This window comes from Alternaria alternata (assembly GCF_001642055.1).
Source record: "Alternaria alternata strain SRC1lrK2f unplaced genomic scaffold CC77scaffold_13, whole genome shotgun sequence".
NCBI lineage: Eukaryota > Fungi > Ascomycota > Dothideomycetes > Pleosporales > Pleosporaceae > Alternaria > Alternaria alternata.
The window spans coordinates 221,901-239,677 of record NW_017306202.1 but is presented as its reverse complement, the minus strand read 5'-3'; the positions used below and the strand labels follow the sequence as shown (position 1 = coordinate 239,677).

General features: G+C 50.6%; 6 protein-coding genes across 6 annotated transcripts; 4 read left to right on the top strand and 2 right to left on the bottom strand.

Annotated features, from left to right (window-relative positions):
• The first annotated feature begins 276 nt into the window (after positions 1-276).
• CC77DRAFT_154534 (sugar transport protein 4) lies at positions 277-2,360 on the top strand. The gene is made up of 2 exons (XM_018530323.1): positions 277-814; positions 873-2,360. The coding sequence occupies exons 1-2, from the start codon at positions 674-676 to the stop codon at positions 2,304-2,306; spliced, it is 1,575 nt and encodes a 524-aa protein (XP_018384671.1). The 5' UTR covers positions 277-673; the 3' UTR covers positions 2,307-2,360.
• Positions 2,361-6,271, bottom strand: CC77DRAFT_1072236 (P-loop containing nucleoside triphosphate hydrolase protein). Its single transcript, XM_018529155.1, has 2 exons — positions 6,037-6,271; positions 2,361-5,939 (listed from the first exon to the last, which is right to left on the bottom strand). The coding sequence occupies exons 1-2, from the start codon at positions 6,250-6,252 to the stop codon at positions 2,415-2,417; spliced, it is 3,741 nt and encodes a 1,246-aa protein (XP_018384670.1). The 5' UTR covers positions 6,253-6,271; the 3' UTR covers positions 2,361-2,414.
• Positions 6,272-6,370: 99 nt separating this feature from the next.
• On the top strand, positions 6,371-7,191 carry CC77DRAFT_1021411 (hypothetical protein). The gene is made up of 2 exons (XM_018525259.1): positions 6,371-6,719; positions 6,771-7,191. Exons 1-2 carry the CDS (start codon positions 6,549-6,551, stop codon positions 7,080-7,082), a joined length of 483 nt encoding a protein of 160 aa, XP_018384669.1. The 5' UTR covers positions 6,371-6,548; the 3' UTR covers positions 7,083-7,191.
• Positions 7,192-7,287: 96 nt separating this feature from the next.
• CC77DRAFT_1009753 (Fes1-domain-containing protein) lies at positions 7,288-7,971 on the bottom strand (the record flags this gene model as incomplete). The annotated part of the gene is made up of 2 exons (XM_018523612.1): positions 7,288-7,521; positions 7,573-7,971. 2 exons carry the CDS (start codon positions 7,969-7,971, stop codon positions 7,288-7,290), a joined length of 633 nt encoding a protein of 210 aa, XP_018384668.1.
• A 902-nt stretch (positions 7,972-8,873) lies between these two features.
• CC77DRAFT_1021406 (Actin, gamma) lies at positions 8,874-10,675 on the top strand. Its single transcript, XM_018525258.1, is given in 7 exon segments — positions 8,874-8,935; positions 8,947-9,017; positions 9,117-9,147; positions 9,295-9,350; positions 9,428-9,458; positions 9,512-10,283; positions 10,333-10,675. 6 exon segments carry the CDS (start codon positions 9,011-9,013, stop codon positions 10,561-10,563), a joined length of 1,128 nt encoding a protein of 375 aa, XP_018384667.1. The 5' UTR covers positions 8,874-8,935; positions 8,947-9,010; the 3' UTR covers positions 10,564-10,675.
• A 451-nt stretch (positions 10,676-11,126) lies between these two features.
• On the top strand, positions 11,127-13,325 carry CC77DRAFT_1021405 (MFS general substrate transporter). The gene is made up of 4 exons (XM_018525257.1): positions 11,127-11,701; positions 11,757-12,012; positions 12,068-12,658; positions 12,710-13,325. Exons 1-4 carry the CDS (start codon positions 11,339-11,341, stop codon positions 12,985-12,987), a joined length of 1,488 nt encoding a protein of 495 aa, XP_018384666.1. The 5' UTR covers positions 11,127-11,338; the 3' UTR covers positions 12,988-13,325.
• The last annotated feature ends 4,452 nt before the right edge of the window (positions 13,326-17,777 follow it).

Below are 17,777 nucleotides of genomic sequence, written 5' to 3'. Positions count from 1 at the left end.
TGACCCACACTCTCCAACCACTATCCCGCACCCCATACTTCTCCAGCTCACATTTATCCAATTGCTTTTCATAGCGCGTGTTACTAAACCAACTGTATCCACCTGCTTCACGGTACTGTGATACCGACTTTCATCATGAACAACTGTGTTTCCTTGGCCCAGCCACACACGGATGACTATTTCCAGACCTCGGAGGTGAAGACTGCTGTCCAGTGCTTCATGCTGAACAACCCGCAAACTGCAGCCAAATCTTCATCGCTCTGATTATATCGGACAACCTGGCTCCATATAGTTCGTAATCTACTGCAAAGCACACAAAGACATAACCAGTCTCAGGCACAAAACCACCGACTACCCATCCTTCTATCCACACAACTCTTCCCCACATGTACAGATGCACAAGTCGCCAAGTACCTTCCACCATTGGCTCTAAACGAGCGGAGAGCCATCTGACTTGTGGGGTCGCACAACTCAGGCCTATCTGCACAGAGGACTTGGCAATAACTTGTATCGGCAGATGGGTAAAGTCGCTGCTTGCATTCAGCCCACACTGGGCAAATGATCTTCGTGGTATAAGGCAAAACGAACGGCGTCGCTTCGACCACGCTCCCGCTGTAGGAGAACCTAGCTTTCCACCTGCCTTGCCCTGTTTTCATCCACAAACTTTTTGACCATGTCTGATAACAATGGTTACACGTGGCGCGACCACTCGCGCTTGTTCCTTGCGTGTGGTGTTGTGATCCTTAGCCCGTTCCAGTATGGGTTCGATTTCGGTATGATTGGAGGCTTGCAGGCTATGGTCGGGTTTCTCAAGGTACGAAACAATTGAATGACTTCTTTCCTTAGAGTTGATAGCTGACTGCTGATATTAGATATTCGGATATCAAACCGACAAGACACCTACGGGATGGAATATTGATACAGAAAGACAGCAGCTCATCTCCTCTCTTATGACGCTGGGAGCTTTCATCAGCTCCGCTACTGCTGGTGTTCCATCCACCCGCTTTGGACGACGCATGTGTCTGGTCGCGGCTTGCATTACTTGCTTTATGGCCAATATCATGATGATGGCTACGGAAAACATCGGAGCCCTCTACGCTGGTCGTCTCATTATTGGTCTCGCGAACGGCTACTTCATGACCTTCTCACAACTATACCTGCAAGAGAGCAGTACGGCGGAACTTCGTGGCGTGTTTCTGACAGGTTTCAACTTCTTCGTCTCCTTCGGGACACTGATTGGCACCATCATTGACTGGGCCACCGCGAAACGACCAGACAAATCCGCCTACCTTATCCCGCTCGGTCTTATTTACGTGTTTCCCCTGATCATCATCTGCACGATATGGTTCATCCCGGAGAGCCCGCGTTGGCTGATTCTTCAAGGTCGTTTCGAAGAAGGTGTAAAAGCCCTCGAATGGCTTCGCCCTGCGCGCCACGATTCTCGAGCAGAGGCGTCCGCCATTTTAGCTGCCATTGAGAAGGAGAAAGAGACAAGTTCTGGCATAGGATGGCTCGACATGTTCAGCAACCCCGTCGATCGCCGCCGTACTTTCCTCGCCGTCTTCGCCGTCTTACTCCAAGCAGCATCGGGCTCCATGTTCATCATCGCATACAAAGCATACTTTCTCCAGATGGCAAAGGTGTCCGATCCCTTCGCCATGTCTAATGTCCTGTCCGCCATCAGCATAGTGGCCTTCATCGCAAACTCCTTCATTGTGGTACGTTACGGGAACAGGCGCGTGCTTCTCATGACCGGCCTACTTGTCTGCGGCATCCTCCAACTCATCATCGCTGTCGTATATCACCAAGCGCCCAACGCGAAGTCAACCGGGAAAGTTACAGTTGGTCTAACCGCCATCTACATGTTCAGTTACAACGGCATGATATCAACTTACGCCTGGCTCTCTGGTGGCGAACTCCCTAATCAGCGTCTGCGCTCCCATACATTTGGTCTGGCTGCCAGTGCCGGTTTCGTGGGCGCATGGCTCACTACATTTACCGCACCATACTTTATCAATCCGCAGTCTATGAATTGGGGGCCGAGATATGGTTTCATTTGGGCGCCGTCTTGTGCAATTGCTGCTACATGGGTCTTCTTCTTCCTTCCTGAGGTCAAGAATAGGACATTAGAAGAGATTGATGAGATGTTTGAGGCTAAGCTACCTGCGAGGAAATTTAGTAGTTACAAATGTGTGGGCGCTGCAAGGCACGATGATGAGGGCAAGGGGAGGAGCAGTGTGGAGAAGGAAGTTGCTGTGTTCCAAAATGAGAAGGTTGCTGTTGAGACAAGTGTGTCGAGGGATTAGATCAGTGTACGGTGAGTGTGTAGACAACCGTCAAGAGTGTGTAGGTATAGGTGCGAAGTCGTTTGTCGGGTATCTCAATATATTGTTACGTTCCGTCACGATTTATCTTCAACCAAGTATTCGCTCAATAACATATCGTCCGCCAGGCTCTTTTCTTTGCACCACCTTTCTAATGCCCAGACCCCATCCTTGGCTACCCTTCTCACCCATGAGGCTCATCTCGACCTCACACTCCCGCTTATCCTTACTAATCTCTGCAATCTTACCCTTCGGCTTACTTGCTTGTAGTAACGGTGTGTTGAGCGCAATATTGATAATCTGTGGCCTCGTAACAGGAGTAAGAGGATGCATGCGCGTCTTCGGTGTCCGACTGCCAGTAATCGTGGACGTTGCCGCGCGCTGGAGATGCGAGTAGATTATATATCCTGGCATCTTCGCTGGTGGCGTACGCGCAAGTATAGAAGACGGGTGCAAGAAGACGTATTTCGAATGTGGGTCGTCCGAACGCTCTAATTGTGAGGAGAATAGCGTGACGTATGGCACATCGATGGCAGTCTTAGGCTTCCTCGGAAGCTCGGGAGGCACAGGAGCAAGATCAGCGCGCATAGCAATCTGGTCGATGAAGCCTGCCGCACATATCTGGGTAAGGAGATTGATATTTCGCTCTGAAGGTGCTGGAAGTTTTGGGTTGTACGTTCCGATGGCGGTAGGTCGATGTGCACGAACGATATTGGTGAGCTGGTGGCGGAGCTGGCTAGCTTCATTCATAGATTTGGGATTGAGGAACATGTCTTCGCAGAATCGGTGCGAGTCAGGCTCGTATGCGTAGGCACAGATTGCGTTACTGAGCTTAATGCAATCACTCTGCTTCGCGTTGATGCTCATTTTAGCCTGTGCGGCGTTGTAAGCTCTGCGCAGCCGTGAGCGCTCTTCGGCTTCGATGTTGTCCTGGTCTGTACGAATGGCGTCAGGATCTCTAGTTGGCTCACGAAGACCCAGATTGTTTTCCGGCACAATGAGTTCCGGCACAGACAAAGCCGCTACCAGTGCGATGGTCTCAGCTGCGAGGTTCTGCGCAACACCCATAGCGACCATACGGGCGAATCGCGGATTGAGAGGATACAACGAAAGTTCGTGACCAAGCTTGGTAACCTTGCCGTCCAGAGATAGTGCCCCCAGATACGAGAGCAGGTTCTCAGCTTTTTGCAGACTCTCCCTATCTGGTGATGTTGGAAAAGGGAAGTTGACAACAGGTGCGCCCATGCTCTTCAACTGCAGCACTACGCCCTCCAGGGGTGTTCGTGAGATCTCAGGAGCTGCATACTCATCAAAGTCTCGCTCGAACACGGCCGATGAGTATAAGCGATAGCAGTGACCGGGACCGGTTCGGCCGGCTCGGCCTGATCGCTGGTTGGCGCTGGCTTTGCTAATCCATCCTACTTCGAAGCTTTGAACGCCAGTAATAAGATCGTACTTCTTTTCCTTGGCTCTTCCGCAATCGAATACGTAGCGGATACCAGGTATCGTCAAACTGGTTTCTGCGACGTTTGTAGCAAGGACAATTAGACGAGAACCATCGGGAGGTGGCTCAAACACCCGCAGCTGCTGATTTGTGGGCAGCTGCGAGTAAAGAGGTAGAACATGGACGTTCATGACGGTCTCCTCCGGTTTTTCGTCCTCGATCTCAAATTCTTTGTCGTCCTCATCATCAAGTCCCATGATTACAGAGCCTTCCGAATCCGAACCATCATCGTCTAAGTAGTCCTGGCTTTCGGCCTGCCCACCTAGCTCAATGTCTTCTGCTTCTAGCGGCGTCTCTGCCGGAGAGATCACGACTTTGCCAGCCTTCACCTCCCGCCCCTGTGTGGAAGGAAAGGCTTCCTTCAACCGCTTCGCGAGTTGCGAGATCTCGTTCTGACCAGTAAGGAAGACAAGCATTCCGCCCTTTGGCAGCTTTCGATGACCCCTGCACACCTTGCGATACATCTCCTCAACATAGTCTCGTTGTGTGCGACGTGAGAAGTGGTTTACAACAGTATACTGACGACCCTCTGCTTTGATCAGAGGAGGTGGCTCGCTTCTGAATAGGCGTTTATTCTCCGTGAAGTCCGAAATGCGTAGAGTAGCAGACATGATGATCAGCTTCAGAGGTTTATTCTTTGGGTCTTCCTTGACCATCTGTGCGCGGAGATCCACTATCCTGCTGAGCATGCCAATGAGAATGTCGGTGTTCACACTGCGCTCGTGAGCTTCATCGATGACAATCGCAGAATACTTTGTCAGTACAAAGTCTTGGGTGATCTCTCGCAGCAACACACCATCAGTCATGAACTTGATAGCGGTTTTGGCACTCGTTGACGTATCGAATCGGATCTGGTACGCGACTTTCGTACTTTGGTCACCAAGTTCATCACCAACACGTTTGGCCATACTGACAGCAGCTACACGACGTGGTTGCGTGACTCCAATCATACCAGGTGTGGGGCCATCTGGTGCTCCATATCCAGACTCTAGGAGAAACTGGGGCACCTGCGTGGTCTTACCACTACCGGTGGCACCCCAAACTACCACCACGTCGTTGTTGTGTATAGCCTCCATAATCTTCTGTTCTTCCGCTACAATGGGAAGCTTCAATCTTGATTCCTGTATCTCGGACGATCGTTCGACGTTGACGCTGAAGGCCTTCCGTATCCCGTCGGTCGCAGTTTTCGTCTCGAGTTCTGGGGGTAGAGGATCTTGCTCGGGAGCTCGAGGTTTGAAATTGGCGGGAATCGGTGCGTAAGAAAGTTGGTTTGTCGGGGTAAATCCGACTTGCTCATTCCTTTGCTGCGTGGCCCATGCTTTGAAAGCTGATGCCCTTTCCTTCTTTGCGACCTTATTCTCCTCGTCAGGACTTGTGTCGCTATCCTCATCGCTGTCGTCCTCCGAGTCTTCAGAGTCTCCAGATTCGTCTGACGCTTCGGATCCTGAAGTTGATGCTTCTTCTTCAGAGTTTGAGCCAGAGTCTTCAGACTCAGCACCAGAAGGCTCTGACTCGTCCTCATCATCCTGCTCGTTGTTCTCACTACCCGAGCTGAAGCCCTCCCATGCTACCTCATCTTCAACCACGACAGGTTTGTTGCTCTGACCTTTCCTGCGCTTTCTTACTTGTATGACGGGTTTGCCTGACTCGTCAACCTCTAGAGGCCTCTTCAGGCCGCTTCCAAAGAGTCCACCAGTCTGCCTTGGGGCCGCAAAGATTCCCGTAGTCGGTTGAGAGACGTCGATTTCGGGCTCGGAGGGTGACGGTGACGGTGCGCGTTCTTGTAAGGGCGCATCGGATTGCGCTGTTTGCAAGGGTTGTCGTACGGTTGGTTTCGGAGCAGATACCGGTGCTTGTTCATCGTCGTCGTCATCGTCGTCGGAGCTGTCGTCCTCGACTTCCCTGAAGTCGCGCTTCTCAAGAATCATGCCCTCGTTCTTTTCTACATCTATGCCGGCTCTACTCTCGGCCAGCGCGCGCCTCAGTGCCTCTCTCTTGGTATCCGCCCCTCGACCAAGCTTCTTGGAGCTTTGGAACAAGCTGGTGTCGACCTTTTGGGATGCGAGCTTCTTTAGAAGTTCAAGGTTCTCTTCTTTCTTGAGTTTTGTGTCCTGCAAAAGTTAGTCCTGAAGTTCTTCACACAGCAATCCCAGCGCGATGTGGCCGCAAAAAGTGTTGCAAGCCACTCCAGACGGTGTCTCGACGTACAATGTATTTGTCGAGGCGCTTCTTCTTCTTGCCGCTCATCTTGCCCTGTGACTCTCGTGTGAGCTCATCCTTGAGCGCAGCCTTTTTCTGAGCGCGCTCTTGCTCCTCCTGGGGCAGAATCTCGGTCGCATTGGCGTCGATAGTGGCATCGTTCGCTGGCGTCTTGCGACGGGCCAGAACCTTGTGTTTTCGCTGTCGCGGCACAAACTTGGGCATTTTGGTGGTTGCGGCGTCGAGGACTGTTCGCGGCGCCCGAAAGTTTTTGGTGGGGATCAGACGCTAGCGGGCGAACTCCGCATCACTCCCGCGCAAGTTGAGTGGGCTGTTGGCCAGAGACGCAACAACACAAACAACGAGGCACACAAGAGCAACTCGAATCACCATATTACTGGCACGCATACATTCTCGGTAGCTGGCGAACACAAAGCACCCAGCTCACACTCCATCGTAATACCTTTACGATTGCAGCTGCCCCTCTGCACCAGACATACCACCGCACGAACACAAACGCAATGGCAGCACCCACCACTTCAGACGACTATACCGTGACGCCTGCCCCATACCCAGCGCGTACCAGCACGTCCACCTCGATGATCAAGAGTATAAAAACCACAGCAACGACGGTCAATTTTGCGGACAAGATTCTCATCACTGTCACGCAAAATGGACGATTAGCACATTGGGTATGCTCATATATACGATGCATTGTGATGACGTTTGCTGATACTGCCTAGGTACATGTACCTCTCGATATCTCTGCAACCGATGCTTCGATGACTTCGAATGCCTCCCTTGAACGCGACGAAGACGATCCCAACTCAGACCTCCTTCCTATGCACCATCTCACGGCTACAAATATACTTGGCGGTACGATAGCGGAGCTTGATGTTCTTGGACAAACGCTCGCGACACAGATTGCCAGTGCTATCAAACAGCGCGACGACAGGGAAACCAGAATGGTTGTGGTTGGTATGGGATTGGACAAGAGCATGGTTGGAAGAGAAGCATTCAGCGAGCTGATTGGTCTTGTGCTGGGGGTCATATAAGAGGTCGTCGAATTCGTATTGCTTTAGTCTATGCAATGCTCGACGTGATGAACTATGGGATCATGTGCCCAAGCGTTCCTTCGTCAAATCTCGGGTATGTCTTCCGCCCGTCCCCTATGTTCAACCTTTTTCCCTCTATGCGCCGTTTCATGCTGACATTCCAAGTACCGTAACGCCAACCCAATGCAATCCAGATCCGATGCGGTTATACACTCTCGCGGAGTTTGTTGATCAAAACGTCGACTGATTCCATGTCGTTAGCGTCCAACTTTTGTTGGGGCTTGAACTCGGCAGGCATGTGCTCAACGGCGGCATCGAGCGCGGCCTGGAAGTTGCGAACGGATGACGAAAGGGCGAAGATGGCCTTCTTGCGGACCTTATTCTCGGCATCTGAGGTTGCCATACGAACGAGGGTAGGGATAGCGCCGACTACAAGGAGCTGGGACCTGTTAGCATGGCCCATAGGCGCGCAGGATTGAAGACTACTTACCCGTTCTTGTGTTCTGATGTTGTTCTGGACGGCAGTACCGCAACACCATGCAGCATAGCGTCGGAGTTCAGCGTCTTTGTTCTCCAGTTGTTCCACGAGAGGCGTCCACAGTCCCAGGCTCTCGATGTTGTTCGCGTTGTCGAGGTTCTCGATGAGTTGCTCAAAGTTGTCGAATGCGGTTACCCGGTGCTCCAGTTCTGCCTCCTCGTTTTGAATGACTTGCATACTTTCTTGCATCAATTGCGCATCCGAGGGACCTGACATTCCAGTCATGAGCCGTTGCAGCGCCTCAGCGTCGAGTTGTGGCGGCGGTTGGTCGGCGGCGGCGACATCGGTGCGCGAGGCCTCGGAGTTTTGAATACCCCATTTGAGGAGGTTGTTTAGTCCTGGATCGTTCATGTTGTCGGATATGTGTTTGATGTGCGGTTTCTTGTGTGAAGAAGGAAAACGGCTGCGGGGTGTGTAGACATTGAATAATTTTGGCGGGCCTTATGACGCCGACGCCTGGCGAGGGGACCAGCAGCTTCGCGGGCCTTCCATGGGACATGCTGCCCAACACAGCAACGCAGCTGTCAACACCATCAATCACATGGTGTCAACGTGACAAACACAATGGAAACGGCGTGTTTGTGTGAATTCTCGATGTTGACCTGAAATGACATAATCACGACATGCTAGCATCGAGACTTGAGTTGATGCTACAAATGCTCGTTTGGCTAGGTGCACGTTGACTGCCCCTCCGCACACGTGACCAACCACCCGTCGTATTCGGAATGGGCGGGGATATGGCGAGTTGGCGGTGAGCAGCCGCGGATGGCTGGGGACTGACTTGTGCTTGCTCCCGACTTATGCATTCACAGCGCGCCGTCGAGAACACGTAGGTCCTAGTGGAGTGTCTATGATTGCTATACGCCAAGGATTTAACACCGCTGCCTGGCGGTCTGGTAGAGTTGACGTGCGTCGACAGCAGCTTCCTTCATGCTGTGGCGGGGAGCTTGCGTACTCTCCAAGTGCGTACCACCAGGGCAGAAGATGATGGCTCTAGGCTGCACAATTCCGCCAACAGATATAAGATAGCCAATGCCGTGATCGTCGTGAGCCAACTGCCCAAACGCTGAAATTATACACAATCCCCTTTAGGAGCCGCCCGTTCGTGCAAAGCCTCCTTCGCGCCTGCGCTCCTGCCACCCCGCTAAATCTGGGCAAGGCCGACCCGCTTATTTAGCACACCCAGTTCTTGCCTCTGCGCACCAGAAACCTCAACCTCAACACCGCCGCCGAACTTGTAAGCTCCCCGAACACCTCCGTACCCTTTTTACTTTTTCACCGCTAGCTGCATCTCTGAGCTTAAACACTGACGCTCAATTGCTCCAGCGACTCTACACAGACACCCTTCTACAACTCCACGTCTACTCTAATCTCACCCTAATCAATCAACATGGAGGGTAAGCAAGCTCCACCCCTACCGCCCCGTGTCCTAACCATCGCCGTCCACCCTACTCTCTATCTCAATGAGCTCTGCTAACCTCTATTGCCTACTACAGAGGAAGTCGCAGCCCTCGTCATCGACAATGGGTGAGTTGGCACCGCCGAAGCCCAACACCGCCATCCCTGCTGTGGAGGGGCTATCCGCGCCCTCGCCTTATCCGAGCCGCGACGAACCCGTCCACAGCAGCGCGCGAGGGGGCAGAGATGAAACGAGCTTGAGCTGACAGTTGACAGTTCGGGTATGTGCAAGGCCGGTTTCGCCGGTGACGATGCGCCCCGAGCAGTCTTCCGTAAGTACCTCCATCTCCGCCTTATCAGCCAAGGCTGCATCAAGCGCGATTCGAGAGCACTTTCTGACAGCTCGCAGCTTCCATCGTCGGCCGACCGCGTCACCATGGGTACGATGAACCTCCCGTAATTCCCACGCAATCCGCCATCTAACAACACACAGTATCATGATTGGTATGGGCCAGAAGGACTCATATGTCGGTGATGAGGCACAGTCGAAGCGTGGTATCCTGACCCTGCGATACCCCATTGAGCACGGTGTCGTTACCAACTGGGACGACATGGAGAAGATCTGGCATCACACTTTCTACAACGAGCTGCGTGTTGCCCCCGAGGAGCACCCCGTCCTGCTCACCGAGGCTCCCATCAACCCCAAGTCCAACCGTGAGAAGATGACACAGATTGTTTTCGAGACCTTCAACGCTCCCGCTTTCTACGTCTCCATTCAGGCCGTCCTGTCCCTGTACGCCTCCGGACGTACCACCGGTATCGTTCTTGACTCCGGTGACGGTGTCACTCACGTTGTCCCCATTTACGAGGGTTTCGCTCTTCCCCACGCCATTTCCCGTGTCGACATGGCTGGTCGTGATCTGACTGACTACCTCATGAAGATCTTGGCTGAGCGCGGTTACACCTTCTCCACCACTGCCGAGCGAGAAATCGTCCGTGACATCAAGGAGAAGCTCTGCTACGTCGCTCTCGACTTCGAGCAGGAGATCCAGACCGCCAGCCAGTCCTCCAGCTTGGAGAAGTCCTACGAGCTTCCTGACGGTCAAGTCATCACCATTGGCAACGAGCGTTTCCGTGCTCCTGAGGCTCTCTTCCAGCCTTCCGTCTTGGGTCTTGAGAGCGGTGGTATCCACGTCACCACTTTCAACTCCATCATGAAGTGCGATGTCGACGTCAGGAAAGACCTGTACGGCAACATTGTCATGGTATGTTACATGCTACAATCCTGCAAAGCACACAGCTAACAGCAACTAGTCTGGTGGTACCACCATGTACCCCGGTATCTCCGACCGTATGCAGAAGGAAATCACCGCCCTCGCCCCATCCTCGATGAAGGTCAAGATCATCGCTCCCCCGGAGCGCAAGTACTCCGTCTGGATCGGTGGTTCCATTCTTGCTTCCCTCTCCACCTTCCAGCAGATGTGGATCTCAAAGCAGGAGTACGACGAGAGCGGTCCCTCCATCGTCCACCGCAAGTGCTTCTAAGGTACTGGCAGTCATGCGTCCGAGCGATTCATCGACTGACGGTTTTCTTCCTAGCGTGTTCCTGCGTACGGTTCTCGAAATCATGACAAGCCTAGTAGCGGGGGCATCCTTGTATTGGCGCCTTGTTATCCCGGGGTTTTACACATGTCGATTGTCCACAAAATAGCACAGCGGGCCAATGGTTGGGTGTTTGAGTTATGGAGGAGCTTGAGCTCACATGAAGGTGTAGTAAGGATCTTAAGATTGTAGCTTAGAGCCTATGGACACTTTCATATCCCTTACAACTTGTGGTCACCAATGATGATAATGTGATAATGTGATAACGTGAAGTCGGTCTCGGTGACTATCCATTCGTGAGCACGTGTCCATCTCAGAACAAGTTTGCATACATACAAATAAACAGTTCAGCCATAATCGAGACGCGTCTGATTTGTGTCTGCACTTCGACTGAAGTAAAGGCGTACAGACCTGGAGACAGGTGGTTGGATACCCCTGCTAGCGCGGAAATTGAGCACCGGCAATCGGAAAGGCAACAAGCGACGCGTTCCTCTACAAATTGCTTACCTGCAACCTATAATCTCACGTATGGCATGTCATAATATGACTCAGGTATCCGTGTAGGCTTTCCCCCGTTACGTCGTACCGCTGCCTTACTCCTATGCTTTTTGTCTTCTACGTCACGCCGCTGAATCTATCGACACGATTTCATCCGAACTCCAATCAATTACGGAACTGTTGCATCTAAACCCACCTCTACTTGGCATCAGTCTTCGCAATGCCCACATCATCTACCAATGTCGATGCTTCCCCATCCGCTAAATTGAACGATGAGACCACGCCTCTCTTGACCCACGTAGATCCCACACCCATAGATGAGTCCGTCGATCCTTCAGAGCAGCAAGATTATCTTGAAGATGACGATAACGACAAGAACAAACCACTACCCAAGGCGCAGATCTTTCTTCTGTGTTATGCCGTTTGCGCGGCGCCTATTTCCTTCTTCTCCATCTTTCCTTACATCAACTTCATGATTGAGAGGGTAGGAGGTGTGGATAAAGAGGATGTTGGGTTTTACTCGGGATTGATCGAAAGTCTGTTCAGTGCCACGCAGATGTGTGTCATGATTCTCTGGGGAAAGGTATGTGACCTTAGTCTTGCTATGGGCAAAGGATTATTGCTGACATAGTCTCCAGGCCTCTGATCGATATGGAAGAAAACCCGTGCTAGTCATCTCATTGTTGGGGTTGACTGTCGCCACGGTTCTCTTTGGTCTAAGCAAAACTTTGTGGCAGATGGCGCTATTCAGGTGCCTGGGTGGGGTTTTTGCTGGAACAATCGTCACTGTCCGAGCTATGCTCTCCGAGAACAGTACCAAGCATACTCAAGCACGAGCCTTCAGTTTCTTCGCTTTCGCTAGCAATATGGGGATTTTTGTTGGCCCGCTGATTGGTACGTCATTATATAACTACTCGAAGTTGACGGTAGACTAAACGCAAATCTACAGGTGGTGCACTCGAAAGCCCAGCGGACAAGTTCACATCGACCTTCGGCAAGACGCAATTCTGGCATGATTACCCTTACTCACTACCCAACATCGTCGTATCAGTTATTGCCCTTTCTGCAGCGATTACAACTATGCTGTTTGTCAAAGAAACTTTGCATATCCACGGCGATAGGAAGAAGACCGCAAAGTCTAACATGTCTACATGGGAGCTTGTCAAATATCCTGGCGTTATGCGAGTACTTGTAGTATATAACTACGTGATGCTCATGGCATTCACCTTCACGGCTGTCTTTCCAGTTGCCCAGTACACACCTATCAGCATGGGCGGTCTTGGCTTTACAACAGAGCTTATTGCTGCGTGTACAGCACTAAATGGAGCTTCTCAGGCAGCCTGGCTGCTTATTGCATTCCCTTTACTGCACAAGCGGATAGGTACCGGTCGTGTGCTCTGGCTTTGTGCATCAGCCTGGCCTGTTCTCTTTGTCGTCGGTCCGGTATACAATGTTCTACTTCGGTACGGGCATACTACCGTTTTCTGGGCTACCGGACCACCCGTCATAGTTCTCGCAAGTGGGGTTTCGATGGCATTCAGTGAGTATCTGTTCCTATGCTGATGGGCTACGTACACTAACTATACATCAGCTTGTGTTCAACTCGCACTTAACGACATTTCGCCCTCACACGAGACTCTTGGGACGCTTAACGCTGTCGCACTTGCTGCTCAAAGTGGCATTCGGTCCGTGGCTCCGGCTCTTGCAACTAGTGTCTATGCCATCGGCGTCAAGTATCGTATATTGGGTGGTCAACTTTTCTGGCTTTGCCAAGTCATTTTGGCATTTGGCTTGTTTGGACTTCTGAAGCTGCTTCCTGCGAAGGCGAGAGGGGATGTGAAACCAAAGCAGTCGAACAGTAGTGCTTGATACGTCTGTTTAGTACAAGAGGTTAAAGAAGTTTCTATTTGCACTGCCGTACCTGCTGACATTGTCAAGGGCAAAAGATTACATGTCGTATCTATTTCTCCTTTCCGGTCATCACAGACTCCAATCTGTCTCTGGTTATCTACCTAGCTGATCTATCTATTCACTACTTGTCCTTCCCCTATACCCTCGCTCTCTCGACTGGTACCTCATTGAACTTCTCTGGCTATAATTTATTGCACCTGCGATACCTAGATCGCTCATTACTACCTCAAACTGGAAGTCAACCCTAACAAATTGCTTGTATGGAAGAGCGACGACTATTGAAGACAACTTCGCCGTCATTTAGAGTCTTGTTGTTGCTTCTCTTGTGGTAGTCGGTCGTACTTATGCGCTTCTTCGCCTCCTTGTCGCTGAACATAGAATACAAAGAAGTAAGTTCTCGATGAATTATGCCCCAAGTTTATTACACCCTGAACGTATGTGCTGCATCTTGGATCAAAATAGTGCAATACACAACGTCAGCTTAATCTTAGGGTGTAGTGTTGGTGGAGTATATCTCATGGAAAACGAGGTACTCCGTAGGGGCCGTGGGGGAGAATGAGCTCAGTCATCGTCGGTACGGACCACAATCAACTCCAATCCCCACCTCTTATCTGATGACTTTCATCGATATCCTTATCTGCCCATATATTGACCCTCAACGTCCAGGTTTAGAGGCACAGCTGCCAAGCTTATGCCAGTTGACGCCGTCGCCTCTACCCTATATTTCGCCAAACGTAGCTCTGTCCAAGTCATTACTCGCGCTCTTGACTATTGGACTATGGACTCGTCAACGTTGTTACACTATAGCTTGAGGAATTTGTTGAACCCCACAAACTACCATACGCTTTCTGTCTCACACCTGGGCCCAAGGAGATCATGTTCAGTAAGATTACATCTCAGCCTGACATTGATAAGGCTGAACGGTGGAAAATATTTCTTCTATGCAAACAGGCCCAACGCGATGAATCTGACTACGTTTAGTGCAATACTCACTACATTGATAGTACAGGAATGACGAGCTGTCAGATTCTGTTAACTCCATGTTTTACTGGTAACAGGAAGCTATAGTGTACTAAGCTGTTATGGAAGATGATCAGGACCTTGAACAATCTGTAGGTGCCTGGTGGTTCACACGAGGCTGGACTGTTCAAGAAGTTATTGAGCCTAAATTCTCGACGTATTAGAACTCTACATGGTAAGAAACTGGCGTTCTAGAGGCTTTGGTAGAAAATGTCTCAATCGGAATGATTATTGACATGAGATTTTTGCGTGGCGCAAAAAGGCTGATCTACGTTCGCGGGAAGAGCTTCGCCAATTGACCAGAATGGGCAGCCAACCACAATGCGGCAAATGCAGAGAATACTGCATACTGTCTCATAAATTTTCTGGATGTCATTTTGTCACTACTCTACAGGAAAGGAGGCATCAAGGCGTTCGGTATATCGCAAGAAGGGTACCTCAGAAGCAATCATGACCAATCGTTTCTCACCTTATAGCTTCCTTCAAATGACAAACTTTAGATGTTTTCGGACGTGCATCTCCTTACTAGTCACCCTAAAGACTCTCAAAGATGCAATTAGATATCACTGACTAGTGGGGGTTGTTGCACCATTCTCTTTCGACAACAGAGGGCTCCATATTAGGCTACTAGTCTTCTGAGGTCAGTGTATCAAAGTCGGGAGAAGTCCTCGATACGTTCCTGTTTGTGCTTATCATCCGCAAGGTAGGCCTGCGTATCGTGTTACATGCCTTTGTTGCTTGTAGAAAGATCTGCCAGAATATTTGCGTTCTCACGAAGTGACAAGTACTGTATCCATTCAAGAACCCAGTTCGATGAAACACGCTTGCATAACTGCTATAAATCCAGAGCTCACAGGCGCTTCACAGCCCGAACGCAGTGAATCGAGATTTTAAACGACTTGCTAAGCTCATGGAGATGAGAAACCTTTTATCTCAACATTTCTACTTGAACTCCTCCTCTAGTAGGGTTTAAGGTAATTCTTGATCAACAAAGACAAGCCAACTATGGAATCATCTTCCGTGTTATACCTTAGCCTCTGAACACGAGGAACGATGACGAAAAATGGACTGAGTGTAAGGATTACAGTTCGAGTGAGTATCGAGATTCAGGCACGGTATGATGCAGAAGCAAGCATCTGTGTTCGACCTTCCTGGGAGTGTGTCTTGGACAGACCCAAGTGATATCTCCAACAAACGAACCTCAGAGAAGCCGTACAAGTCAGAACCTCGTGTCATATCCATACCTGGCCGAGCACCAGTGACACTCGATGGAACAACCTCTTGAGAGCGTGCCTCTAACAAGGATACGTTGTCTCTGTTTGTCGGTATGATGGTAGAAAACGGTCGTCTTGCGCACATGTTGCGTGCATATCCAGCCAGTGCGTTCGAGTCACTCCTGACCACAGATCCATTGGTCCGCGGTGTCTACTCTACAATAGTCATTTAGTTGTTGTCTCCATCGCATCGGTTCGAGTTGTGGTCGCTGGGCACAATAGCCACAGGAATGTATGAAGGACTTTCGATAACCAAACATAACTCGTTGATGAGAACGAATATAGAGAGGTATCTTGACTCTTCACAGTTATTATTGCTCTTCTGATACTGAGTCAAGTGTACTTCAACAACTACAACGCCTCGTACCACACTCCGAATAAAGTGGCCGGACGTTTGCTTTTGGCCTGCAGGCTCACAGGATTCGTAGGGTACGTCATGGAAGATTGGAATTTGGGGTTGTTGAAAGAAGCAGGAGCTTGGAATCGAAACTGATGTTACTTGAAAGCGAACGAAGGATTTCGGCATCACATTTGAGAAGCGATTGGCCGGACAGACAGCTCTTACGTTTCTAGATACATGGACATAGAGTCGCATAATATGTATTCTCGAAGCCTCTGCTGAGTTCTGTAGCAACAACTTGAGAGATACTGATTGGTATATACCTTCAGGATCCGCGTTTCTAGCAAATCATCACGTGGAGGAACCGAGGTGCAATGATCGCAATTAGTAGTCATTGTATCGCGTAAAGGAAGACGCGTTAGTCCACATCACTCATATACCTACCTTGCTGCATCGAAGTTACCAAGACTTGCGTAAATCTCTAAACTACAAAGATGTACAACACCACTGCAACCGTCCACGTCATCCCCTAAGAAGCAAAGTAACATCTCTAACGGCCCGTCTCGGCGTTATCCAACCGCGCCGACAACAACACCACATAATCTCATGACGTCTTAAACCCACACGGAAGCTGAAACACGTGCAGTTACGATAAGGCTGCCTAAGCTCGCATGCTTGCACCAAGTTGTGATGCTTGCATACCCAGCCCAGCCCCAGCCATCGCTTATCTGAGCCCCCGTGCAGCAAGCACATCGGCGTGATGACATCGAAGGCGGGATGATCACACAACACAGACCCCAGAAACACGCGATTATCTTGCCCAGACTACACCCCAGCCGTCCGCGGACACATACTCGTTCATCACTCCGTTGGATCGACATTGCGCCTGCGACGCAAAAGGTTGCGGCTAAAAAGTCCCAAAGGAGCCAGCGCACGGCTTGCGATGTATGAGAACGTCCGGAGGACGATCAAACGTCATGCATCGTGATGAACAGTCGCTCTTTGCGCCGCGGGTATTATTGTTTTGAGTTTTACTTGTTCCGTGTTCGCGTCGGGGGAACGATGTGCGGGCGCTTTTATTGAAACTTGTGTCAATACACGACGAAAACTCGATCTAAGTAGTCACTGCCGTTCGCTAAAGGCGAAACACTCCGCGCCTTGGCTCGTCGCAAAGCAAGGGCAACACAAGCAATACGCAAGCATTCTTTCATCGTCACTTTGTATCAAGCAGACAGGGCCCTCATCAAGACAAGACAAGACGCGAAGGAAGATGCGACAAGCGTCGTCACCACGCGATCATCAGCATCATCACCACTACGACCCACGGCGCGCAACACTCCATGTCACCGCCCAGCCGCGATGCGACGAGATGGAGAACTAAAGGTTTAGTGCCAACCGTCACGGAGGCTCGGCACGCTATAAGGCCACCCAATATAACGACAGGATGCGAATACGTTATACTGAATACGCTCAATGGCCAGACATTGCAATTAGTCTTTCGGTGCCACCGTAGTGATCTTTACATAGCACAATTGGAATACGATACGAGAAGTGAGCACATCTTCATCTGCCAGTACTGGATACCAATTAGCGCAAGCCAATGGATTTGATCAATTGACTTCATCGTACATGCCCCAATCCGACTAAGCGTCACGCAGCCAACCTCGCAGCACAAGTATGTCATGTTTGGCGATAGCTTGCATGAGCCTATCCAGCCGTTGCATTAGGGACGACGCGATGGCGTGCAGCTGTCTTTACCCCGCTTGGTCGCGAGTACAGCAGCTACCACAAACAACCCCGCATGCCCTTGTGGTTGCTCCACGGAGGTCGTAGGTGGCTTGCATGCTTTGTGCCCAGGTATCTTTCTTATCAATGTTGTGTGGATGGACATAAGCCAGGAAGGCGAGTGACGGGTGACTAGCGGCAAATGTTGGCAAGGCCGTGAATCTTTCCGATGTGCTAGGGTTCTGTGGAATAGCAACCCTAAGGTTTGAACAACAGACGATTAGTGGAACCATTATAGTTCAGTTTTGAAGTCTAGACAAGTAGAATGCAATGTGTAGATGTGAGTCAATTGAGACAAAGGTTTTGAAGCAGCAAGGACATGTTCACAG